At 42.2% G+C, this 26,241-nt stretch overlaps 9 protein-coding genes across 9 annotated transcripts; 6 read left to right on the top strand and 3 right to left on the bottom strand.

Moving 5' to 3' along the window:
* Positions 1-630: 630 nt before the first annotated feature.
* On the top strand, positions 631-879 carry SS1G_11261 (predicted protein; the record flags this gene model as incomplete). Its single annotated transcript, XM_001587969.1, has 1 exon — positions 631-879. One exon carries the CDS (start codon positions 631-633, stop codon positions 877-879), a length of 249 nt encoding a protein of 82 aa, XP_001588019.1.
* Positions 880-1,975: 1,096 nt separating this feature from the next.
* SS1G_11260 (hypothetical protein) lies at positions 1,976-3,978 on the top strand (the record flags this gene model as incomplete). The annotated part of the gene is made up of 3 exons (XM_001587968.1): positions 1,976-3,123; positions 3,305-3,692; positions 3,868-3,978. The coding sequence occupies 3 exons, from the start codon at positions 1,976-1,978 to the stop codon at positions 3,976-3,978; spliced, it is 1,647 nt and encodes a 548-aa protein (XP_001588018.1).
* Positions 3,979-6,205: 2,227 nt separating this feature from the next.
* Positions 6,206-8,009, top strand: SS1G_11259 (predicted protein; the record flags this gene model as incomplete). The annotated part of the gene is made up of 6 exons (XM_001587967.1): positions 6,206-6,221; positions 6,596-6,624; positions 7,094-7,126; positions 7,405-7,505; positions 7,788-7,826; positions 7,907-8,009. 6 exons carry the CDS (start codon positions 6,206-6,208, stop codon positions 8,007-8,009), a joined length of 321 nt encoding a protein of 106 aa, XP_001588017.1.
* Positions 8,010-8,789: 780 nt separating this feature from the next.
* Positions 8,790-9,482, top strand: SS1G_11258 (predicted protein; the record flags this gene model as incomplete). Its single annotated transcript, XM_001587966.1, has 3 exons — positions 8,790-8,792; positions 8,980-9,115; positions 9,403-9,482. The coding sequence occupies 3 exons, from the start codon at positions 8,790-8,792 to the stop codon at positions 9,480-9,482; spliced, it is 219 nt and encodes a 72-aa protein (XP_001588016.1).
* A 2,479-nt stretch (positions 9,483-11,961) lies between these two features.
* Positions 11,962-14,143, bottom strand: SS1G_11257 (predicted protein; the record flags this gene model as incomplete). Its single annotated transcript, XM_001587965.1, has 4 exons — positions 11,962-11,981; positions 12,279-13,710; positions 13,774-13,887; positions 13,994-14,143. The coding sequence occupies 4 exons, from the start codon at positions 14,141-14,143 to the stop codon at positions 11,962-11,964; spliced, it is 1,716 nt and encodes a 571-aa protein (XP_001588015.1).
* Positions 14,144-14,688: 545 nt separating this feature from the next.
* On the bottom strand, positions 14,689-17,477 carry SS1G_11256 (hypothetical protein; the record flags this gene model as incomplete). The annotated part of the gene is made up of 3 exons (XM_001587964.1): positions 14,689-16,796; positions 16,844-17,072; positions 17,235-17,477. The coding sequence occupies 3 exons, from the start codon at positions 17,475-17,477 to the stop codon at positions 14,689-14,691; spliced, it is 2,580 nt and encodes an 859-aa protein (XP_001588014.1).
* Positions 17,478-18,687: 1,210 nt separating this feature from the next.
* SS1G_11255 (hypothetical protein) lies at positions 18,688-19,547 on the top strand (the record flags this gene model as incomplete). Its single annotated transcript, XM_001587963.1, has 3 exons — positions 18,688-18,795; positions 18,846-19,052; positions 19,311-19,547. 3 exons carry the CDS (start codon positions 18,688-18,690, stop codon positions 19,545-19,547), a joined length of 552 nt encoding a protein of 183 aa, XP_001588013.1.
* A 550-nt stretch (positions 19,548-20,097) lies between these two features.
* Positions 20,098-20,261, bottom strand: SS1G_11254 (predicted protein; the record flags this gene model as incomplete). The annotated part of the gene is made up of 2 exons (XM_001587962.1): positions 20,098-20,150; positions 20,192-20,261. 2 exons carry the CDS (start codon positions 20,259-20,261, stop codon positions 20,098-20,100), a joined length of 123 nt encoding a protein of 40 aa, XP_001588012.1.
* Positions 20,262-22,367: 2,106 nt separating this feature from the next.
* Positions 22,368-25,186, top strand: SS1G_11253 (hypothetical protein; the record flags this gene model as incomplete). The annotated part of the gene is made up of 4 exons (XM_001587961.1): positions 22,368-22,372; positions 22,469-24,554; positions 24,617-24,854; positions 24,915-25,186. The coding sequence occupies 4 exons, from the start codon at positions 22,368-22,370 to the stop codon at positions 25,184-25,186; spliced, it is 2,601 nt and encodes an 866-aa protein (XP_001588011.1).
* Between the last annotated feature and the right edge of the window lie 1,055 nt (positions 25,187-26,241).

Raw genomic sequence — 26,241 nt, 5'->3', positions numbered from 1 at the left:
TTTGAAAATGATAAGATTACAAGACTACTTTATACATATAAGTTGACTCAATTGAACTCAATATCTGAGGTCTGATATCCTATTCTTCTATTTCTTCAAAGTAGAGTTAGTAAGTCACGATTCCTAAGATTACGTTTTAACGTAGAAGTAGAAGGGAGTATAGATATTTTATCTGTTACCGTTCGCAATTTCCATGCTAGATGAATGTCAATATTTTGTTTTCCTGGTACTCGCTAATTTACTGCCGTTTTTCCTACTTCTTGTAGAAGAGTATGAGAGGATTGTAGTCGCGGAGTGATGAATCATCTGATCACGTGTAGATCTGAGCAAAACGATGATGTAATGTTTGGTGACAGCATGGAAATTTGCGAAAATGTTTTGATTCAACTCAACGCAGAATACATTGTAGTGGTATCTTCAACGCTTATCATTATGTTCAATAAAATAGTCACTGCTAGTGCAATTTCTATCTCACGCATACAATCAACAATTCTCATATCAAGGAATTCAATCCCATTGAGATTACCAGGCTCTGGTGCTCCTGTCTTGATACCAAGAATATCGAGAAACTTTCATAACGATGGAATACCTAAATCTGAAGTGGAATCTGCAACAAGAAAGAACGTAGCAATGGAGGAGGCGGAAAGAGATAGGATTGAAGGGGCAGCTGAAGTGGATGCGAGAAAGAAAATAGATGCAAACGATGGGGTGAAGAAAGAAGAGATGAAGAGGAGGAAAACGATTGTCGAAATGGATGAGGAGTTAAAGGCAAAGATGGAGGGTAGGGAGGGTGCAGCTGGTGTATCGTATGAAGGAGGAAAGCCGGTTACAGATGGGTTTGGAAGAGGTGTGAAAAGTAACATGTTTAGAGTTATTTGAGGGGTGAGGTTAAGGTTTGAGTTTAAAGGAATGATGGAAGAGGGAAAAGATTGGAGGGAGGATGGTCAAAATCATAAGCCTCCAGTGCTCATAAGATTCGAGTTTCGATGCCTAACAAGGAGAAAAAAGTTGGACGACTTAAACTACATGTTAGATTTGGGATCATGGTCTAAACTTTAGGGGATCGTGGAGCGTTGAAATTTTTCATTCCGAGAAAAGCTGGATGTACGGTATATTTTAAATATATGGAATGGCATTCCGAGTCACAAAGATATCAGATTGGTTCTTCTTGGAGATCAACTAAATAACTTTCGATTGTATCTTACCAGTTAGCCTAGTGGCGACAGCTCAATAAAATCATCGATAGGATAAATCAAACTAGTATATTGAATGTCACCGTCGTTTTGTAGCAATACAATTACAATACATATCGTTTTGAGTAATATGAAGTCTTAGCTATTTCAATAAGGAAGTCACGAGTTCACGCGTTCATTCTACTTTTCCGGTGTTTTCCGCCCCTTAAACAGATTCGCAGGATGTAACCTTAATCTTAATTAAGTTATCATTTAACCATAATTATCTACGTATATGGTATTCCTAAGAACATCATATCAATATCTTCCTATGGGTTGTATCCCACCATTCTATTACCTACAAGTTATCTAATAAAAATGTGTCTTTGTTTATTTTGGCTCAAGTGCAAATGCAAAATCTTTCGACAGGACAAGAATGATTGTGGCAACCAATACGTCATTGATGATCGAGATCCTCAATTAGACAGCCGCAGCTGCAGTGAATCGCGTCTGACGCGTTTGGGAAAGAACGAAAAGAAGAAGATTAACATAAAGAAAGAATCTTGTTCTCTAGATTCAAGTAAACAAAAACAACATCATCATCATCATAATAATAATAACAAAAAGGAGAAGAACAACAACATTATCACAACATCCAACAATCCTGATATTTTAAGAGCAAAGAATATCATTAGTATCACTACCAAAGCATCTCATATACCAAAACTAAGAAGATCGAAAACTGCGAGAGTTACAAGGACTTCAAGAAGGAATACCGACATCTGAGAAAGAAAGAAAGAAAGATGGCTGGAACTACTGAAGGTGCACCAAACTCACCTGGTGCAGGAAGCGGTGACTTATCAAAAACAGATGTGATCGATTACGCGACCAAGAAGAGAGAATCCTCAACACAGCCAACCGAGACTCGAAAGAAGAGAAAGGTTCAATTTGAAGAAGTTGCTGATGCTCAAGATGAAGAACAAGACGAAAACGATTCACCACCGAAGAGAGATCCGGGTGATGAGTACGACGCCATGGTTGAGCATTCAAAGGCCCAAAATAAAAAGAATTCGATTGATCTGATGGCTGTTGACAGTATTTTGAATGAAGCACCAGATGCGTCGGAAACTTCAGATGATAAGTCAGACGACACGACGGAGGAGAGGTCAGATGAAGTGGCAGAGGAGAGGTCAGATGAAGTGGCAGAGAGGTCAGATGAAATGGCACAGGGAATTTCTAATGTTATACAGCCTCAGTTAGTGCCTTCTGGTCCCGCCTTCAGCGCGACTCCCCTGGGTCAAAATCTCGGGTCAAATCTGAGCCAGAAAAGAAAAAAAATACCAAGACTTTCTCCTACTCTAGTAAGCGATGCATCTGTTTTTGGTCCCTCAAGCAACATGGAGGATGAAAATCGCGATGCAGGCGACGCAAGAGAATATGCCAATGGCCGGGAAAGGGCAGAAGGAGAAATTGAAGGTTCAACCAAAGAAGAGCAACCCTCTGTCTCTGACGACCGGGTTCATGTTTCTGATGCCAGCACAACCAACGAATTTAGTGTTACTGGCGATATCAAGCCACCACATGTCCTTGGAGATAAACAACCAAATAACCCTGGAGAATCTAAACAATCAACCAGTACCAATGGCTCCTCGGAGCAGATTATCCCTGCATCCATTCTTGAGAAAGGAATAATCAGCTTTTTTTATCGTCCCAGAGTGGGCCTTAAAGGAGACCCTCAGAGTATTGACGATATTGGACGGAGCTATTTTACATTGCGCCCAGTTCTTAGTTCTGAAGAAACAATTCCCGAAATTCCCATGAGGGATGATAGTAGTGCATATTTATTGTCGTTAACGAAGAATATTTGGCCAAAAAGTGGACAAGATAAGTCCTTGTGCTTTGTGGATGGAGTGGATATGACTGTTGAAGACTTGAGAACCCGATTCTTTGGGTATGTTTTCATGTTTCTCTTGTCCCTTCTTTACTATTGACTTCTCGGTCAATTCCCAGAGGTAACCTGCAAAAGTGCAGATCTGATTGTACTTTCTAATCCTTGTTCTCATAACTTATCAAAAATGATACATTGAGCTTTGAGATAAAAAAAAAACATAGTTGACTAATCTACTGAACAGACCACCCCAAATATCACGTGCAGAACTTATCACAGATGGAGTATATGCCATTCTTTCAACTGGTCGTGAAAGTCATCTCGCATATCACGTCACCAACCTTGAACTCTCCCAACTTCAGAAAGACCTAGGTATCAAGGCAAAAGGATCATTTGTGTGCTTGGTCAAAAACCCAAACGCGTCAAATCCGACAGTTGTAAATACTGTTCATGTAAGATCAGCATCGTATTCAGATGAGTTACAGAAGAAATTTGGGGATTCACAATGGACACCTTTGGTACCGAAGCACTTGACTTATGAATGTACTCAAATGTTATTGATTGGGCAGGGAGAAAGAAAGAATGATGAAAATAATAAACTAGAGGAAGAAATGAATGAATTGGAACAAGAGGTAAGATTTCTCTACTATCACTTATGTTGCAGAGTGCTTCTCAAGATTCAACTTCTCAAGACAGCTCAGATCCTCTTAATTCCTTGAGCTCTGATGCTTCCTGCTGTCTATTATGTAATCAGCATAGCCACATTAGGTGTTACTGATAACATGAACTCTGACTTTAACCTACTAGGATTATGACCCTGTTGAAGCTTTGAAGGAAGATGATCCTATCTATGCAGATCTCGAAATCGACGCAAAGGTACTTGCTGAAAAAAATGCCCAGTTGGAATCAAAAGTCTGAAGTCTAGAATGTCTAACTGTAAAATGGAAGTCGGAGTTACAGTCATGTTAGATGATGTGGTATTGAAGGGGTGTTTTTGCCGCTTTGTGTAAATTGGGAGCATGATGAGATTGGAAATTATGGGTTTGGGGAGTGGTGAGGGTGAGGGTGAAGGTGTTGGGCTTTTTATGCATGCAGGGCATACATCACTATGGCTGGGGTGATATGATGTGGTATCGAACTGGAAATGGAAATGGAAATGGAAATTAGCATAGCGGAATACACAAATACAAACGGTGTAGTATGGTATAGAAATAGTATAGATAGGTAGCTTGTATCCATTAATACAAAATTTCAATACTTTCCTTTAAATTAGATGAAAGATGAGATGGGGAACTATAAACAATGATTAATTACCTTGTGATTATCACTCATTTATAATTCCTGGTAAATCTGCTTTCTATTCGGAGCTTCAATACCTTGCCTTCTGGTGTGGTGAGATTAATACTTGACTAGGTAGTTATAATTAAGTTTTGATTAGGATGGTTTCATGATACTATGAGCTAAGTGATATCTACCTCGATGCCTTAAGAAAGCACAAAATATTTCCAAAAAAAACCCCCAAAAATCGTACAGAAAGAATAATTATCATATTCACACATTCACCAGATACATATCTGAATTCCGAAAACCCCATTGTCAAAAATTTGAAGTATAATTACCTAGTCTGTATAAGAAGTAGGTGTTTTTAGTTTTTAATTAGTTAAACTTATTTGATCAATTTTGAACTCATTTAAGTATCTTATTTTTCCAAGGAGGAAAGGATGAAAGATTAGTAATTGTGTGGAATGTCACACTCAAGAATACTGGGTAAAGTATCTTGTATTAGAAAATACTAAGCTAAGGAGAAAAGAAGAAGGAAAACAAGAGTAGCGAGTTTTCCTGTGATTAAATACAAACGGGGCATGCCACGTGACCCGGAGGTGTGAGGCGTCACAGTGGAATACCTTTAAATCAAAAGTATTCTGTGCTTTTTTGAAGGGTACTAATCAGATCTTTGGTTTTGTAGTTAAGCTTTATATTTAAATCATTTATTATTATTATATTATTAAGACATCGAGGTCGGAATTTTATAAGTTGTAAATTAAATCGATTTTTAATTATCTGTGTGGTTTGTTTGTTTTGATGACGTGATTTTTTTATACCTAGATACCTAGATAGGTAGGTAGGTAGGTAGGTATTGTTTGCTGCTTTTTTTTTCTTAAAAAAAAAATAACCTGCTTATATTATATATGCATTCACTTTAAGTTTCTCAATATTAATTACAAACTGCCTCTTGTTGCTTTTGAAAGTTTCTTTACCACTTGATCGTTGGCTTGTCTTTGGTTTCTCGAGTTTGGAGATTTGACAATTTGGTTTAAGAGCTTATTATTTGAAGATGGTAGCAGTTAATGAATATATTTGATGATTTTCTGTCTTTTTTGCTTGATAAATTTTGACTTTCTAGCTTTCTCTTCATCGGTCAGGTGATTTCGTTTATGTTAAGGGGGGACTTGATGATCAGGAGTGGACTGTTCTTATTAGGAAAAATCATTTTTAAGTAGGTCTTTGGTCAATCTATATAATTTGAGTCTGTAGGAAGAGTTAGATGGGTATTTTGAGTCATGAATATGATGATGGATGTTTGACAGAAAAAATACTGTGGTGTTTAAGAAAACTCGAAGAGTGGCACAATTCTATCTCTATCTCTACTAAATCTTGCTTTTCGAAGCTATCTAGAAATTGCAGGGTTAACTTCAAAATTGGAAGGGTTTTGTGAATTTTTTATTGTTATTCTGAAACGAGGATTGAGATTAGAATGGGAATCATAAGAATAATGATGTGTAAGTCTTTCCCGTCTTCTAGAAGCTATTTAGTCCTTCCCGGTTTGAAATAACTTCTTAACTTTTCAAATTTTCAGCTCAAACATTCAATGACTTTTTAGTATCAAATGATTCTATTCAAGACCTCAAGGCAATAGAGAGAGTGCTCTGGAATACTTAATGAACTCCTCAAACAAGTAAAGTAAGAGTAAGTACAAACAACTTTCAATCCTTCGTACCAAGTATCTCAAACTCAATCTATGCTATTTTGGGCTGTCTGCAAAGCTTCAAATTTTTCTTTGAGAGTAGTAACAATGGTAATTTCTTAATATAGAGAACTATATTGCTTACAATTCCACTTGCACTACTCGATGAGAGAAAACCTCATGGTCAATGCATATGGTCAGATAATTCAGCAAAAGTAAGTCCCAATCCACACCAGTGTAATCAATCAAGCTACTTCTGCTCTACTCCGTATTTTCAGGCAGAAACTAACTTTCTGCGTGGTTGTGGAAAAGAAAGAGAAACAAACGTCCCTGCTTATCATCACGAGTCAAAAACTTGAAGTCCCTACCAGCCGGAATCATGAGGTAGAGCAATCCACATGTTTTATTTCCACTTTATACAAAGCTATTGTAATGAACCCTATCTTTCATGGCTCGACCCAAGAAGCTACTCATAGTATTTTATATCACTTACCAACTTCCATTTATCTCCCTGCGAACCTCATTTTTCCAGATCCTCACAAAAGCAAATGAACCTTTGCTAACTTTCAGAACTGTATGGTAACAACCACAAGAGTGCAGTAATACACTGAAAACCAGGATCTCGCCATTACATCTGGTTCTACATCTGGTTCGATAATTCAATACCTTCAATTCAATGTCATGGTAAAGTCTCTGGTGGGTGCTTGGTTGAGCGTAAGCCGTCTTGGCCACTCACCAGATAGATGGTCCTCTACTACTTGTTAGTTGGTTGTGGTATGAATCTAGGGTTTTCATACATATAACCGAGGTATATGGTGGAGTCGGAGGATGGTTTATGGGGTGAGGACCGGCCTCATCTTTAAACTAGTTGGGATAGTCTCTTCTCTACAGTGGAACAACTACCTTGGATATTGGTGGTGGTTGGATAAAAGCTCCACCATAGGGTTCTGGGTGGTTGACCGCCATGGAGAAGAGACTAAGTATGCGGCATTTCTTCTCCTGGAAGTTTCTAATATATGAAGGAATCCCCCCCCCCCCCTAACTTAATCAATCCTATGGACATTATAGGCTTCGTTCTTACTGGCCCAAACCATGAGTGGCGTAAGTTCAAAAGTGATCAGCTTGCTAAATTCTTTTTGGACCTCAGCTCATTGGGTTGATAGGGTGCATGAGAACCCTCATAAATATTGAGAGATTTCGTCCACCCTATCACGGTCCCTCGAGCTGGAAAAAAGAACAAAAGTCATCAGCAAGATGTCTTACAATCCTCCTTAGGATAATCAAACGGACGATTTGATGAAAGCATCAATCGCTGGCACCAGTAGGTAAAACTACAGTTCATCACCATCTCATCACATTCGACTAACAGCATAATATAGTTCTTCTATCATCGATTATGGGGGACCTTGGGCAGGATCTGCGGAAAAGATCCGGTGTCCCCTATCTTCCTTGAATCAAACAAGCACAGTTGCTGGCACTAGTAAGTTTTGATTACGATACATCACCATTCCATCACATTAACTGACAAGTTAACATAGTTCTTATCGGCCCATCTTGATGGAGCTAGTGCCAGTTTGGAGGATGTGTATCCTCTATCCGGCAATGCTTCTGAGCTCAAGAGAAGCTGTGAAAAGGTTGAACATAGTCTGTCGAGACGGTCTTTGTTCTAGCCAGAGACCGCCGAAGATGCAACTATACGTACAATTGTGAGTCCGCTACACTTCCTTGTTTAATACAAGAAAACTAATGAATGGTCATATAGCGGGGATGGCAATGCAGCTAGCAGTGTTCAGTCTGCTCGGTTCGATCACAAATGTGACTAGCAATCTCATCTTGAGAATTCCTGGAACATGATTCTTGGCTGGTCTGACCAGATTTCAGCAAATGGTCGAAGCAAAGCATGATGGAATCACGCAGCACAGTCTTTGGAAGATTCAAGCCCGTCGAGATTGGTACTCTATTAAGTGGTGATTCATCTTCATAGTCGAACTGTAACAACGAGTTACGCTAAGTAAGGTTCATATGAAAGAGTAGAAATAGGGGTAAAAGAAGAGTGCTGGAATAGTGTTTCCTACCAGCTTGGTTCAAGATGGTAGGCTACTTCCATCTAAAGCTGTCACAGATGTCTTTCAACTTCTTTTCAAGCAAATCTTTCAACGAAGTATGCTATGGTGAGAGCGCCATTTATCTGTTTCGTCGTATCCAATCTTTGATAGACAAATACAATATCTTTTCCAAAAATGTCCATAATGGTACTACCACAATTTCTTTGAGCCCATGTCTCCGGTCAAACAGAAGAATACTGCTACATGTAACCTTCAACATACATTGTAAAACAACCAGAAGAACACTCGTTACATCTTCGTCAAAAGTTGTGGCAACTTTGCCACTTCTACCATCGCAGCGGAGCAGAAAGCAAAAGCCGCAATCCCTACCTGCAGCAAGCTCAAGCTTACCCCACATAAATGCGGCCGCAGGAACAATCCACCGAGCCGATCGGGACACATTTACCATGCGATAACTTTGGGAAAGAAGTAATTTATTAATATTATTGAATACCTAATAACATTGATATCCTTTCTTTTACCCTCGCAAATCACTTTTTGCCAGATATTCACATCTTCCTTCTCTCTTCTACAGAAACAACTTACCACTTTGTAATTCGTCTTATTTTTAAGAATCTACGGAAAGAGATTCTAAGACTCGAGTCTACTCTCATTCATCTCTTACTGAATATATAATTCGCTTTTCGCAAACCGCCAAAATGGTATGTCCTTTAATTTCTAGCCCATTCCCGCAGTATCGGACCCTTATTCTACCGCGCGGTTTCTCAATTCTTGTATTCTTCTCAAGCCCCGATTGGCAGTCAAATCGCTTTGCAACTTCCCCGACCCTAACTCCCCATCTCCAATTTCTGAAGCAGTCAATCCGCCAGCTAATCCTTTCCCTCCTAGGTTCAAACACCCACTCAACGCAAAGCCAACCTCAAGTTCGCTGCTATAAATGAGAACAAGCAAGGCAAATCAGAAGCTCAATTGCACAAGAAGGAGTTGAAGAAACAGAAGAGTCCTATTAGTAAGGGTTGGCTATGTAGGTTTTGATCTCTTTTGTCTTTGCAGCCGGAAAGGAAAGAGGTTAAGGAAGAGGATGGCGCGGAAAAAGGGGGTGGAAAGTAGAGGAAAAATTGTTGGCGACGCATCTAGTTGGGCAAAGGAAAGGGGAAGTCTCCTTCACCAAGTGCGCCAGTGCGTAGATGTGATGAAAGGCAGACCAACCAGGGATAAGCTGTAATTTGGGACACTTTGAGTCATGAAGAAGAAGACTCTGAAAGGAATCACAAGCATGGACAAGATCTTAGCTAACAATCCAATGAACAGATCTCCTCGCATTCATCCTTATCGGTGGATTCTTCGTCGATGCGCTTTTCCGCCTGATCTCCTATTTCGGCGGTAATTAAGCGCATCGCATCGTATCATATTCAATTCATTTCAATACATCTATCAGACTCTCACAACCATATATGCCCGGGGGATCAAAGTCGTGCAAAACGAAGGAAGTGCACTAGTATTGTACACAACGAAGGTCATGTTGATTGGAAGGCAGCCAGCTTGCGAGATGTCGATATTATAGGGAGGGGCTTGCATTGCTGAGAAAGCAATTGCGATTGCAAGATTTGTGGATGGGAGTTATTTTGGGATCTAATTTTTATTTCCATACAATATTTGGCTCCCCTAAATGTAGTCGGATCTTAGTGGTCAGGAGTTTTTTTCCTTATGGAGTCAATAAATGATTGATTTAGCGCTCGATACATTTCAAAATTGAAGAAATTTCGAATTCTGGAAATGATGATTCGTGATTATTGTTTCGTTATGGATTTTGTTTCGATATGGCTTGTGGTTTGTTATATCTACTAGGTATGTAATCAAGGAGGACCACCACAAGATTGGATTTTCGTCAAATGCTGGAGAACCCGGGACCGGGAGAAGACTTGGGACCATGGAAAGAAATGGTTTATAAATCTAGTCATTTATTAAAACAATATATTGCATTTATTTCTATTTTCCAAACTATCTCCACCTCGACTCTCTCCTTATTGATATTGGCTTCTCGAGGCGTAGCTTACCTAGTACCTCTCTCTTATGTCTAGATAGGTACCTAGTAGTTAGTTCCAAGATAACTCCAGCTAGGTACTATACCATCTTCAAAATCGTCTATTCTCCAATTTCAATTAGAACACTACTAGGTAGGTACCTTTCAGCACGTATTTCTCCTTTTGTATTTTAATATGCAGAGTTTTTGCTCTTGATATGTCGGACAGGGTTTCTTTTTAAGGCAAGGATGGTAGGTGGGAGGGTTGGTTGCTGTTAGTTGCGCGGCTGGGACTCTGGAGTTGGTGGAATAGAGTAGAGTGAGCGGGAGATGGTAGAGCAGAGTGAGCAATAGGTAAATTTGAGAAGAGGGGGGGTAGGTCGTGGGAGTTTCTTTCCTGCGGAGTATTGGGAAGAAACTCTAAGGAAAGGGGAAAATTCTATATCAAGATTCTTACACTCTAGATATCCACGGCATTTTTTTTCGCACTGCATTTGAGATTCGAGAATTACCTCCTATGTATGCTCAATATTCTCTTCCATTGTCTTCCACCTCCACCTTAAAGGAGCTCGAATCATTTGGGATTGCAATAAGTAAATTATCGGAATGGAGGTCTTGTCTTCGCTATTAGATGTGACTCGAATTATTTTTCGGAGCTATGGATTAGGTAGGTACCTAGCAGTATAGATCACGTCTGCTCGACGTAGGAGTTAAGCTTAGTTAACATTTAGTCAAGAACGCCTACGATGAGAGTCTGCTGAAAATGTTTGTTTGTTTGTAGCTCCTGCAAACTTCTCAGACTTATATCTAAAGGGTTCATGACAAAGACATCGTATTCACCATTAACCCTACCACTCTCCAACGTAAACGAATCTTCAAGACGTCGAACGTGTTTCCGATGCAAGTACTCCATAATGACGCAGCCAAGTGCCGAAAAATCTCGACCTCTAGAGTATGTGTTAGGATATTGAAATGCACTATAATAACCCAGTACGACCTCTCACAAAGCTAATTCGAAGATACACAGCCAAAGAGGTTGATATAACCTAATGAAGCAAATGTAATCTTATCTTAGATCACGGCACAACCATACTCTCGAGCTCGTACCATCCCCAGGCTTAGAAACTACTTGGTAACGCTGTCCTATGACTGCACCGGTCCGCATAGGATAGTATTCTTCTAGGCTGTAATTAGAATGGCAGTATTTCCTCTCCCACCCTATGAGACATATCAATAACTTGACTTTGTCTCTGTTAGGCGAGAACTCGCGTATGAGCGCTATGTCACCTAGTTAGCACCTTTCGACAAAGTCATAATAGACGGCTAGATTATAGCAGATGAGTCGGGTATTGATACAGCTTTAAAGGTGAAAGTTTGCAAACATCTTGTTTGAAAGACGATGACTATTTAACTTTTCTGTCGGACTTGTGGTTTTTTATCTTTGGTTTTGTGTTGTGTAAATTATGTGTATTAATCTCACATGCGTTGAACGAGGAGTTCCTGGAGATTTTGTGCCGTCCTGGAAGGGATCGGGACATCATCCATGGGAACCGGGTGGGTGTGAGAGTTGGTGGTTAGCAATATTTTTGAGGTTATGAAGTACAGGACTTAGATTGCGCGGCTTTGGATATAATAGACAGGAGAGCAGGAGAGCAGGACAGCAAATAGCAAAGGCTAAGAAAGCATATTAGACAAGACCGCATCATACACCGCCAAAACCCATATATACAATGTAATATGTACAGGACTCTAACAAGTTCACAATAAAATATACACATATAGACTCTGTAATCCTTAAGAATCTATGGCTTTTAGCCGTAAGCAATCTTTCTCCTGGCCAGCTACTCCTAGTTTCTGAACACTGATTCTAAATATTGTTTTTATTGAATTATTAGAATAGATGCATGGGGTTCTTTAACGTGTTTTTTTAATTGATTTTGAAATGATTCAGAGAAAGAAATTGGTTTATATATTTTTTAAAGTTTTTGCCGAGTACATACAAGTTAAGGAGAAACATAATGGAAGAAAAAGAGCCGACGTTTTGAACGCCCCTACCCATCACTAGCAAACAACCCATATATGTGACAAAAATCAAAGGATATTAAAGATTTTACTTCATCAAATTAGCAAAGTAAATGAGCCTTCTCAACTCTACCCTACGCACCCAAACCCCTCCTCTTCGCACCCCCATCATGTTTCATCTTCATACCATAATCATACTGTCTCTCTAACTCACTCTGCACCTTTTCAATGTCGTCCTTTCCCTTCCCCTTCGTCTCGGCCCCCTTCCCACTAACAGCTCCTCCCTTCCCTGCACCCAGTAATCTCAAAAATTTACTCTTCCTCTCCGCATCCCCATCTAACGCATCTGCATTCCACTGCGCTGCTATCTCTTTCTTGGCAGGTTCTTCTTCTTCTTCAGAAGTGGATTTTGACTTCTTTCGCTTCGAGGATTCTTTTTCTTCCTTGGAGCGTTTGCGCTTTTTGGATTCTTCTACTTCTACTGGTGGTTCTGGAGCTTCCTTAGCAGCCCTCTCCGCTCTCCTCAATTCCTTTCTCGCCTTTCGATTTTGCTTCCCCTTCAAAGCTGCGATTCCCAATTTTGCCTCCTCTTCCTTCTTAGCTTTTTTCTCCAATTTCTTCTCGGCTTTGCGCTTCACACGGGCCTCTTTCAACGCAGCTTTTTCTTCTTCGGTCATGACTTTTGGCTCCTTTTCGTATACACCCATTGCTTTCTCCTGCCTTCGAGTATCTTTCTTGACGCGCTGTATTTCCCTTTTGACAATTGAGTTTATTTGATTCTCGTCTAGGTTGAACTTAGGCTGCTGTTTCTTCTCTTCCGCTTTCTTGGCCTTGGTCTCATCGGAATCGTCTCCATTATCGCTATCCGACTCTGAATCAGAATCTGAATCAGAGTTAGTTTCAGCTCCAGAATCAGAAGCTTCCTCGTCCTCTTCATCATTATTGCCCAAAATCTCGTTCTTCGCTTGCACAGGATCGAAAGTAACACCCATTTTCTGTGCTGTTCTTCTCTTCGCCTTCATCATTCTTCTGAATCTAGCTTCTTCCCTTTGTTGTCTTCTAAGATCTCTTTTTGCATTTCCAGCGTCTCTCTTGGCTATTGCAAGTCTCTGCTCAATCTGTCCGTCTGAAATATCCCACAATGCGAGCCAATTCTCCTCCCCGTCCGGTAAAGATATGCCCTCTGGAATGATCGGTTTTGGTGGAACAGGTTTGGGTTCGTACATCTTCTTTTTCTTGAGTGCCGTCTTCGAAATGTGTGATTTCTTCTCTCCCTCGAGAAGCTTAAGCCGTTCTGGGTTGACACCTTCTGGCACAGCAGCATCTTCGTTTTCGATTGGCTTCTTTCCTGCGACAAGTTCTTGCTTCCTCTCTAAACTTTTCTTGCTCTTCACAGTTCCGTCCTCTAATGTAACAACCTCTCCCACATTAAACGATACTCCACTTGGATCATGGACGGCAGCTAATCTTTGAGCTTGATTGACGGCATTCAGGCGAATCTTGTAACGTTCGACATCGATTGCGTGGAGGCGATTCCTCTCCTTATTCTTATTATATTTTTCCGGGTTACGAGTCTAGAAGCGCATATGTCATTAGACCTACTCTCTTCAAAATCTAGCGTAGGGTACAAAACTTACCGCTCGTCTAGTTAAAATACCATTTAGTTTTCTAGCCTTCTTTGCATCGGACTTGGCCTTCTTCTTCTCCTTCTTTGCCGCAAGGCGTACTTCACGCGCAATTCGCGACCGTTCCTCTATATATCCGATTCATTAGCATTGGCCATTTTACTCCAAGACAAAGCCTCAAGTCCTCCACCACGTAAGCAAATCCCAACACCTAAGGTGTAAACAGATAAACAGACATGCCCTTTGTAGCACCAATAACCTTAGGCTTTCCAGAGGAAAGCGACTTATTTCTATAGCCTGCATCGCGTTTCTTCATTGGTTGATCGAACTCGAAGGTCTCCCCCACTCCACCAAGAGGAATAAAATTTGCTGAGGTCTCCATAATGATTGTGTGCAAAGGAATCACAATCTGAGATAATATTGCTAGCGGAAAGATTTGAAGTTCGAGATGTTGGCTAGGAATAATTTTTTTTGCCTAGGATCCGATAAGGATAAGAGTAATGGTCACGTGTATCACTAATGTTTTAGAGCTGAAAATCAACTAAGTAAAAGAAAAAGAACGCATATAATATTTAGCGCCATAAAAAATATAATTAGCCACCCCCAGAGAACTTCTTTGGCAGGCTCTGGAATATTGAGGAAAGAAGTATTGGTTTTCATCTCACTACTCTCTATATATCGTATATATATCCAATCAAAATCTAAACAACGGAGCGTCCACAAAGGGAAGGGGTTATCGACGAGGCGAGCGCAGGATCAAACCGAGAAATTTCTCAAGTTCAAAAGCTTTGTACACATCAATTTTTATGGAATTAAAGATCTACATTTATATCAAAACTCAAAGGGGTTTCGACCCATGACTACCTATGTGTGGTATCCGTTGCACGCTCCCAACGCCATTGAATGCTTCCTAGTCCGCTATGCATATTACGCCTGTTCCATGACCTCTTCCTCCATCTTCGGCTTCTTCTTTTTCTTCTTCGGCTTCACAACATCTGTAGTCGTAGGAGCTACAGAAGGCTCGCCTTCTCCTTCATCGACCACGGCTTTCTTGGCCTTTTTCCTTTTCTTAACCACTGTCGCTGCCTCTCCTTCTGCAGGTTTCGTCTTCTTCTTCGCTTTCCTCTTCACCACTGTTCCTTCTGGTGGAACATCTTGTGCAGCGTGGATTCTCTCATTCGCTCGCTGCATCTCTAGTCGAAGCCTTTCTACCTCTTTCATGGCCTTTACCATTTCAGCCTCTTCTTTCTGTTGCCGCTCGAAATCAATACCACTGGTATCGTCACCTTCAAGGGAAAACTGGCCGATGTGGCTCGAGTCCACCTGTAATAGAGATTGTTTCCCTCTTGAAAGTCGCGCCTTCATGGCTCCCTCAGTGCTGTTTTCAGAATCGTTTGCAGGTGTAGACGTTCCACTAAGGTTCAGTGTTTCATCAGCAGCCACTTGTATTCGTTGACGAGGCTTCTTTGAGGGCTTCTTATTATTCGTTATATTTAGATTCGTTTTGCCCAGATCTAACTGCATGATTGGTATGGCATCAATGTCTAGATCTTGCCCATTGTTGTTTTGAAGAATGTTGTGAAGAGGTGTTGACGTGCCCGACAGGCTACCGTCATTCGGTGCGATGTAAAATGGATCATCTCTATTCCTTTCAAGTCTCTCTGCTTTCCGTCGTGCAACAATATCCGGGTCTAGGTATGATTCTTCACTACCTTGCTGGTAAGACTGTGCAGCTTGATCAGGACTTCCACTAAGGCGGTTGATAGCAGGTTCATTAGATGAGATTGAAGTAGGCTCTGGTTTTTGATGATAGTAGACTTCGAATTCATCGTTTTCAAGATCATCGAATGATATAGAATCTACATTCCGTAACAGATTGTGTAGATTTTGATTGATCGGCTGATCAAGATCCAAGTTCGATGGCAATGGTACATTCTTCTGCGCGCTAGCTGCAACCGAGTTTAATTCCTGTCCCCTGAAAAGAGAAGGCAGTGCCTGTGTAAGCAAAAGTGGCGCATCTTGCTGAACCGATTCCGAAGATGGCCCTTGACCATTTGTTGCTTCTGCTGCCAACTTTAACAACTCTGAGAACTCAACTGCCCTTTCTTGAACTTCCAAATCAGGGTGCATCGCTAAGGGCTCAAGTGCATTTATAATGCGTGCCATCAAGAGTGACATCATTGTCTTCCGTTCGGCCGTCCAGAGTGAATGCTCGTCGTCAGCCATAACCGCGAAAACCTTAGCCAATGCTTGGAGGTACACGATGAGACCCTCGGCAGATGTTGAAGCTTTCGTAATATGCAGTAAAGCTGCCATTGTATTTTCTGGGGACTCCAAATAAGAAGCATATTCTCCAATCATCCAAGATATCGGTCGAAGTGCTCCATTTCCGGAGCTGACTTGGCTTGTGGTATCGTTAAAAGCTAGTATTAGTATTGATTCCGCAGCCTTAGCAGCTTGAGACCGGACCGCTTTCACCTTGACGGCCACATTACGCAGTTCATCTCCAATCTTTTCAGAAATATCATTACTTGGGTACTCTTCCAATTCCTGATTCATAGAAGAACTTGTAACCGGAGCGTTTCTGACAAGCTGAATTAAAATGTCGATATACCAATCGAAATCAACAAGATTAGCATAGTTATTTATCGAGCACATTTCTAGCACTCTGGTGATGACATCCACCTTGTAGTCATCTGGCAATAGTAAATCTTGCGACGACCCCCTATCAGATTTAATTGCCACTTCCGGAGCCTCGTCATCTGAATCTGCTTCAGGTTCGATGTGTCCAGCATGTCGAGGACTAGAATTGCGTGCAGGAATTGAAGGGGAGCTTCGAAGTTGTCTCATCAATCTTCCAACAATAGACATCAGATTGTCGCTGCTGACCATACCTACAACCAAGTCTAATGCACGTAATCTGATCGAGATATCGGCACTATCGATACAATCCATTATCACATCTTCTTGTTGAGCAACAAGAAATGGATGGGTAACAACAATCTTGTTGAAAGCGAGTAGAGCGACATATTTTACTGCAAATGTTTAGTCTCAGGGGTATGCTTTGGAGCTACTGACTTACGATTAGGATCTCCCTCAACCATAATCATACCACGCAACTTGCTCACACAGAGAGTAGCTATTTCCTCCCCTCCTGCAGACTCCTCACTGCTTCCAAGAATTCCTCCTAAAATAATGCCATTTATACATTCATACAGTAGTGACATTGCTGGAGTCGTTCGGATAATCGATGTAAGCGGTGGTAACAGTTTTTTAACCAATCTTGGCTCAAGTGGAGTCAAGGTAGCAAACTAGATATGTGTTAACGTATAGTTTTCTATATGATTTGTACAACTGACCAGTTTAATGAGCTTGATCGCCATCCAATTATTTCCACTATCCACAAGCAACTCGAATAGCCTCGGAGCCAGGGGTAGGAAATCCTGAGGTCTCCGCCATCCTAATTCACAAACAACATTGACGATTGCAGCTGTGACACTTGGATCTTCGCCCTCATCCATCAATCGCTCCTTGATCTTTGGCCATGCTGGACGTAATGTTTCGGGGTAAACTAAAGCTAACCTATAAAGTGTAACAATGGTCTTCTTGCGAATGGCCGGATGCGAGTGTGTCATCCGGGGCAGTAGGTCTGAGAGAACAGATAGTGCGAGCGAAGGAGTAATAACATGTGGTAATGTTATGATGGGAAGAGACATTGTTGTGGGGGTAGCGGAACTTAAATCCTGTATGATGTCTGAGTATAATTTCCATGATACTTAAATGGAAAGCCATACCTTCTTCAGCAAATTCGTGGCCAACATCAGAACCTCAGTATCCGGCCGGAAGCTCTGCACAGCGCCCAAATATCCAACTCGTTTCTGTAGGTATTTCGGCGAGGACATAACTTCGAGAACATGAAAAGAAGCCCAGGACATATCATGGCCAAACATTTCCAGGTAAACCAGTTTCAATAAGGCTGTGGCCTTGAGGTCTGCGGCGCATTTGTCAGTTAAATGCACCTCATTCTTCTGCTATAGTCTCTAACCCATGTCTGAACCTTTTATTTCCGCTCGACATTCTTTCAAACTATTCTGAATGTACTCCTTTTCGTTTCCCTTGTGATTTCGCAGACCTCGAATGAGATCATACAAGGATTTTTCGAACCTGCTACAGCTTTAGTACATGGTCCTGGTTTGAAGTATGAATGTTCCGAGCAAAGGCGCACATCTTTGAAGACTTATGCTTGTGTGGAGCGGTTCCCCATTAAGAACTTTGATCAGGGGAGATTTGAATGTCTAGCATGTACGAAGCGCATGACTTGAATTTCCCCGAAATATAGGAAAGATTCTGAATAAATGTCGTTCGTCAAACGGTTGTTAAGGCTTTCTTCTTATCGACCCAAGCTGCAAGTGTCCCGTCCGATATTCATTTCCCCACTAGTTCTACACCGCCCGCGGCAATTGTATTAAGGCAACAAATCTTATTAAAAAAGGCAGCAATTAGCTATGAGGAGAGCTAAACTTGTGGAGAGCTTTACACAATCACAAGCAAGCTGTCCAAACTGAGCTTATAACCCCGGATTTTCATCTCTTCAATTCCTCTTCACCCACAAAAGCCACATCTAGAACATTTGAGACATAACAAAACATCATAATTATGTCGTCTACACTTCTGCACCCACCCTCACATCTTTCGCCAGCGCTGGCCCTACAAAATTCCCAACAAGCTCCCTCGATATTGCGGAACACTCCTTCATCGATATCATCATGGTCCTTGAGCTCTCTCTGGACCGCGGCGGAGTCCCCAGAATTGTGGACTATTTACGAAAATCTATTCATGTCATGCTTGCGGACTGGGGATGAGAAATCTGCACAGTTGTGCATTACGCGGCTCCAGGAAAGGTTCGGTCTTGAAAATGAGCGGATCATGGCAATGCGAGGATTACTTTGCGAGGTCGGCGCAGAAGATGATGCAGCATTGCAAAGGGTGCTAGAGGGATACGAACAAAACTTATCGGACAATCCAAATAATATGGTAAGCTTACTAGAACGTGTCTCCATACGAATACTCACCAGATTGTGTAGCCTATCTTAAAACGTCGCATTTCGGTTCTCAGATCACTTGGGAAGACGTCAGAGGCAATTACCGCACTCAATGAGCTGTTGGATTTGTCCCCCACGGATGCAGAAGCATGGGCAGAATTGGCAGATCTTTATGTTTCGCAGGGCATGTATCCACAGGGTATATTTGCACTGGAAGAGGTCCTACTTATCACACCTAATGCATGGAATGTAAGAGGCCCCATACCTTTCTTAGAACTCGTCAATATGCTGATAGTAGAAATCAGATTCATGCCCGACTGGGAGAGATCCTGTACATTGCCGCAGGTGTAAATGATTCGAACGCCGACCGGTACCTTGCAGAATCTTTGCGCAGGTTTTGTAGAAGTATCGAATTATGTGACGACTATCTTCGTGGATACTATGGTTTGAAGCTGGTTGGTGATAATCTCTTCTTGTTAGACCATTTCCATTTCTAACACATCACAGGCCAGCAGTCAACTTCTCAAAAAGCCCCCAACGAATCGGAACACCAAGTCAGATACTAGTCTACCATTACCAGATACAAACACAATCGAGAAGTTGAATGAGACTGCTACGTCTAAATTATCGGAAATCGTCCGACGAGGTAGTGCGAAAGAACCTGGTTGGGAGGGCTATGACGAAGCTTCCCTCATCGCCGCTCGTGAATTGTTGAATAGGGACTCGGGTTCTTTAACTCGTTGATATTCATAGAAATTGATCAGTTCTCATAACGTGGAACATGCAAGGCACATCATCTTAATCATGGAGTTACAAGATCCACATTTGAGTTTGTTGATTCCCATGATTCCGTCATCGTTTTCAATGTCGGATATGTACTCACGCATTAAAAAGTGCAAGGTTCGATATGGGTTTTCAGTTCGAAAATTTCATCCATCTCATAAATTGCGGTTACGATTGGCATGAGATTGGTACGGTTCAAAATAGTCCGTACATCATTTCAATGTCATGGGCTAGAATTGGACAATCCAAAGGTAGATTACAAGCCCCTCCCGAGGTCGTGGCACCAGTAGGAGTGCGTTGAGGGATGTCGGTGCCCAATCATTGAATTGACGATTAGCTTTGCCACATTGGGCAAGAGATTCGGAATTCTTGGGCATCATTTAACGTTTTAGGCTATTGGAAAAGGCGGTGACGAGATCTTTTTTAGACGGTTCTAATTTATTTGAACCCGAAAGAAACCATTAAAGTTGTCGATGGGAGAGTCCTTTGGAATCGTGACAACGCACGGGGCTTAGAAGGTCCAGTATATGTAGATAGACTCAGCCTTGAAGGTGGCCGATACAGCTGACACCACAAGTAATTCCCTATACTTTTCCCCCGATTACCACCAATTGCACACACAGAGAGTCTTTTCCATTGTCCAATCTGCGGTGCAACATTGTGGACCCCAGTCATATTTCAACATTCAGACATGCAGAAACATCGTCAATTCAATCACAAGACCAACTACAACAAGAGGAAAGGCTGAAGAAACCAACCAGCGACCCCGAAGGTCCAGAATCATAGAATCAAAACCTCCCCAACTGAGAATTTTCCCTCTTGGCCCACAATTCACGCAGCTCTGCATGTTAAATTAAAAAAGAAAAAGTCATACTTGTGCTTTTTCTGACACTATTACTCTTGCCATTAGAGCCCAAGGGCTTTTTGTTTGCATTCGTTCCCGGCTATCAAGTAAATTACCCCTTCATCAGCAGACGAAGCGAATTTGTACCGGAATCTTCTATCACTGCCCCAAAAGCTTGCTTCATTCCCCCTAGCAACAGCGTACCATCCATCATTTTTATTCGTACTTCACCACACACCCCTCGTCAAAGCAGACTTTTAATTCTATCAACAAATCCCCACTACGGAAAGGCTCTCTGTCTCGTGAAAAAAAGGAAGAAAAAACACAACAAGAATACACAAACTATCCCACAACATAAAGTCCACATAAACTACACAACATCATAACGCATCGTCAATTTTCTTTTCCCTTCCTTTTATTTGCCTTGGCATCCCCAGAAACCGAAAACCAAGTCAGTGGTACTGGCTGGCTTAATTATACGAACAGACCATACACTGGCGTACAGTTACTCGTACACGAAATAAAAGTGTTTGATTATTACCCCTCAAGACGAATAATTGGAAAGAAGACCCATTCTTCCCCTCCAGGTTGGCCCATCCACTCTATTTAGTATACACGGACCATTTACTGGTTCCCTTCTGGTTTCATAATCATCTAGAGTTTTAAATCGACCACGGAAGCAAACCCATTTGGATTTTTTGGATCATTTCTTCCCTGAATCAGTTAGGATTCAATATCATACCTCGGATCATCTTACCTTTGGACGACTTCACAAGGAAAAAAGAGAGGTATGTTACAGTGTTTCAATTTTCATATAGCTCAAGACATCAGATAGACGATCTATCTTTCTATTACAGTACTTGAGAACTTCCATCGCTTCTTCCAAATTCTTCTTTTGGGATGATCCCTCAATCCATGTACTACTGTGTACTTTTTACTCTGTGTACCGATAATGCCCGTCCTTTTTGTATTTGCCGCCAGTGTGAGCCAATTTTCAAATATAGCTAGGTATATCAAAAGTAAGAAGACCCGGAATGATCCATATTCAACTCAAAGGGAACTCAAATGATGAGAAAGGGAAAATAGGAAGCACCTAGCAGCCTAGGTCACAATAGAAGGAATCAGAAGATACTACCTTGCCTACAAGAACTAGTAGACGAATAGCACTGCAACTCCATTTGTATTGGTTGACAACGAATCATAAGAAACATACGCTAAAACATTCAACCCCTCGCAGCAGAAAACTATCCGGAAACCCTGGCCCAGAGAAAAGTAATCCACACACATCCACCTCCACCCACTCAAGATCCACAACACCACATTATTTTTATTTCTTGATTTCCTTTTTCCCCTCCAAGCTTCTCCATCGACAAAATCTCTCCGCCACATTCTTCGAACATAACCAAACTGTTCATACCGTTCGAAGAACAACATCCACCGACAGAAACAATTTACACAAGTAGTGTTACCCCATTTAAACGTCTTTACGTATCACCAAACATCACCGCTTACATATCCGATCAGCACAACCTTGGAATCTTCAAAAACTATCTTAGCATATCCGATTAATCAATACCGAACCACTAGCTAAGTCAACTCGCGACGGCCCGCACAAACACTACCATCACTACTACTCCCAACTAGCATATTTTCGACACGACGCCGTCTAACCTTAAAATTCAAAATTGAATTAGTGTCCTGACGTTGAGTCGCTCTTCGTCTGCATCTTCTGCATACAACTCATATAAAGTTTACGAATTTTCCTGCGATACATAATCGGTAATCCACTCCGGAACATTCTTTAAGAAGTTGTGAGGTGGAACACATTCTGGGCAAACGCTCCCCCTTCACCAACCCATTTTCAAGGATATCTTCACTCCGATATTCTCTACTTGAGAGTCGTAGGTAGGGGATAATCCCTTGGAAGCCACATCCCGATGCCGTAAGTACTTGAATTCACAACATAACTGTCACACTGGTAGTTGCGACATAATTGGCGGTCTACTTTTATGTATGCTAACATCTTTATTTCTTATAGTCTTCGTACAAGAAGACCAACTCGAATAACTATCAACACTCCTAATACTCAAAGTCCATATACGAGTCCATCTCACTCGACTTCGAACTCTCGATCCAATTCCTTCTCCGAGGGATCGTCGGGTCACCTTCGTTCCGACGATAGTCACGAATTTTCAGACAATTCGCAAGAATCCTGGAACGGAGTAGATTATTCAGACGATATCGAGCCATCTGAATCTGCTTCACGTCCACCACATGCAGCAACAAGATATATAGCTAGAGATCAAATTAGCTCTCGAGAACACAGCACAAGTCGGCCACCCCCCATTGAACGCACACACGCAAGTTACGAGCGCCCAACACGTCATCACACCCCCGCCGCCGAACGAAGTCATCGTCCACCTATATCTAGAGTGCACCGGCACACAGCACCGGGACCACCATCAACTGTGGAGCAACTAGACGACTTTCCGGGCTATGGCCGAGGCTATCCTGCACAACCAACAGCTCCTTATGGAGGCGGGAGAACAGCACCTCCGCCTGGTTATGGCCCAAACGGTTACTCCACCGGTGCCAATAGTTCCCCCTATGCACCACCATTTGGTAACCCTGGTGTTGCTCCCCCGCCCGGCCCTGGCCCTGGAGCTTTAACACATTATGGCGGCGGTTATCCTCAGCAATTTAACCAAAGCTCAAATCCCTTTGCTCCACAAAATCAAAATTCGTTCGCACCACAGCCATCTCCAAGTCCTGGCGGCGCTAGCTACTTTAACAGCCGCAATAGGCACGACATACCTAGACATGATCCAATGGCTGGACACAATACTCCCGGTGGATATCCTGGTCATCCTAATCAAGAACTTATGCATTACGCGCCGCAACATGGCTATCCCGGAAACCAGCCTTATGGTGCAAGTCAAGGCTATCCAGGATATCCAGGATATATGTCTCCCGGCATGTCTCCTGCCATGTCTCCAGGAATGCAGGCATTGCAACACGGAAATCACGGAAATCATGGACAGCAAAGTATGGCAATGGGTCCAGCAGGAATGCAATACTTCCCTCCTCAATTCTCCACCCCTGCTCCCGAACCCGCTCCAGCGCCTGCGCCAGTGCCGGTGGTCGATATCGAGATGGAGAAAAAAATTGTGATGATGGAGGAACAAATGAAAGCCGCAAAGATAGAATCCGATAGGGCTAGAGAACAAGCTGAAGCCGCTCAAAGGGCATCTGAAGCTGCTCAAAAGGCCTTAGCGGACAAGGAAGCACGAGAGCTGAAAGAGAAACTAGAAGCTGAAGAAGCAGCTGCGGCTGCACAGAAATTGGCTGATGAACGGGCCGAGTGGGCACGAAAAGCTAGTGAGGCTCAAGCCGTGATTGAGAAAAAAGCTGCAGAGAGACAAGCTGAACTGGAAAAGAAAGCTGCAGAGATGGAGGCTGATTTGAGGAAGAAAGCCGCCGATGCTGAAGCGGACTTGAAGAAACGAATGGAAGAAGCTCAGACTTTATTGGCAGCTAAGCTTGCACAGGAAGCTAAAGCAGAAAAGGAGGCCGCGGATGCTGCTGCACAAGCGGCTGTGAGAGCCGAATGGGAGAAAAAAGCAGCAGAAGCACAGGCAGATTTGATGAAAAGAGCTGCAGCAATGGAAGCCGATCTAAAAAAGGCAGCTGCTGATAATGAAGCTGATTTAAAAAAGAAAATGGAGGAAGCACAATCAGCTTTGGCAGCTAAATTGGCAAAAGAAGCTAAGGATGCTGCAGATGCTGCAGAGGCCGCTCAAGCTGCAGCTATCAAAGCTGAATGGGAAGCTAAAATCGAGGCTGAGAAAGAATTGGCATTGAAGAAGGGGGCTGCGGATGCGTTGAAAGCCAAGGAAGAAGAAGCAAGGGCAAAGGCGGCGAAAGAAGAAGAGGCAAAGAAGAAGGCAGACGAAATAGCTGCCGCTGTTGCCGCCGCGACCGCTGCTGCTACCGCTGCTGCAACTCCAGCAGCACCACCTCCACCACCTCCACCACCGGTTGAAGAGAAGAAGAAGCCCATCAAATTCAAAGATGCCGTAGGCAGAAAGTTCAGTTTTCCATTCGAATTATGCGCAAAATGGGCGGTTAGTCCTTTTTTCCTTTCCATTTTTTTTATCTTCACTTACTCACTAACTTCTCTGCACAGGGTATGGAGCAATTAATCAAACAAGCTTTCATCCATGTCGAAGCCATTGGTCCCCATGTTCAAGATGGTCGCTATGATCTCATTGGCCCTGATGGTGAGGTTATCCTACCACAGATATGGGAATCAGTGATAGAACCTGATTGGGCAATCACTATGCATATGTGGCCAATTCCAACAGAACCGCCAAAGCCAGCACCTCCCACTGGACCTCCTGGGCCACCCCAAATGAATCCAAATGGTAGGCCCCGAAGTTCCCATGGACATCCTCATCATCATTTTCCTAACCGTCTTTCAACAGCACTTCCTAATGGCGCCCGGCCACCTCCTCCTCCTGGTGTTGTCATGCCACCTCTTGGAGCTAGACCACCACCGCCACCACCTGGACTTGGAGGTCCTCCTCCACCACCTCCACCACCCTTTATGCCTCAGCCAAGCGCGCCAAGAATCGTAACGGTGAAGCCAAAAAAGAAGGTAGACTCAGGAGTATTAGGATGGATGGCAGGCAAAAGACCTGCACCGTCAAAAAGTATGCAACATATACATCTTTTGCACTACATACTTACTAAATGAATAGGTCGATCAAAAAAATAAGCACCATGATAACCGAAGTATCACGTGAATAACTGAGCGAATAATTAATACATCTACGTACGCTTGGAGTGTAATGATTACAGCGATGGATTTCTGATCAACCAAAAAGGCCGATCTCAATATTTCTCATCCTTCGAACCGGATACGGCGTACCTAGATTCCATGTGTCAATCTTGGGTGGGAACCAATATCTGAACGCTAGAACGATTCCTTTTTGTGAGTTCTTTGGGCAAAATCTATATTTTAGCCATACCTTGATTATTCGGGGCAAACATTTTCCCATTTTCCAAGAGCCGGTTAATTTGGTCTACACAGGGATGAAGCTCATACTGTTACACTTTTTTAACATTTTTCCTCATTTATCTAATATCTTTCAGCGTGTTTGTTTTTGCGTTTTGTTGGTATTTTGGGGGGCTCTCATTTGATACCATCTTGGGATACAAAGTTTTCCTTTTGACTTTGTATGCGTGTTTCTTTTTTTTGGGTAATGGACCAATTTTGGGAGGGGAAGGGGTATATGATACCAATGACTATGAACAGATGAGATAAGAACTAAATCGCAGATGAAGGGGTTGGATAGGCAAGGGAAGGATGGCGCATCATTTCTTGTTTTATACATTTATGGCATGAGACGGTGTTGAGTTATTTTTTTCTGCATTTTACATCTTTCGTTTGCAATTGTTTTTTTAAACCTCCTTTCTGTCTGAAATACCTCAAAATTATAGAATGTCTATAGGACTATAGTGTATTTGTTTTTAGCTCCGATTTGTCTCTTATGTTTTGGACTCGGAGTATAGCGATACACTGGGAAGAAGTCTGGAGATTGTATGTTCGAGATGAAATTGAAGGATTGGATGGGATCGAATAAGAGGAAGAAGAAGAGAAATTCAAGCAATTGTTATCGATATTGGTACTGGAAGAGATGGTGTGTTTAGTTTTCTTGCGGGGGAGTCGAGCACTGTTAGTGCCTAGTGACGAGGGAACGGAGCATGGAGATGGAGAATTGGGTGTAAGAGATGGGGAAGTGGATATCA

The sequence above is a fragment of the Sclerotinia sclerotiorum genome, genomic scaffold, assembly GCF_000146945.2.
Source record: "Sclerotinia sclerotiorum 1980 UF-70 scaffold_17 genomic scaffold, whole genome shotgun sequence".
NCBI classification, from domain to species: Eukaryota; Fungi; Ascomycota; class Leotiomycetes; order Helotiales; family Sclerotiniaceae; genus Sclerotinia; species Sclerotinia sclerotiorum.
This window is presented reverse-complemented; position numbering and strand designations above follow the sequence as displayed.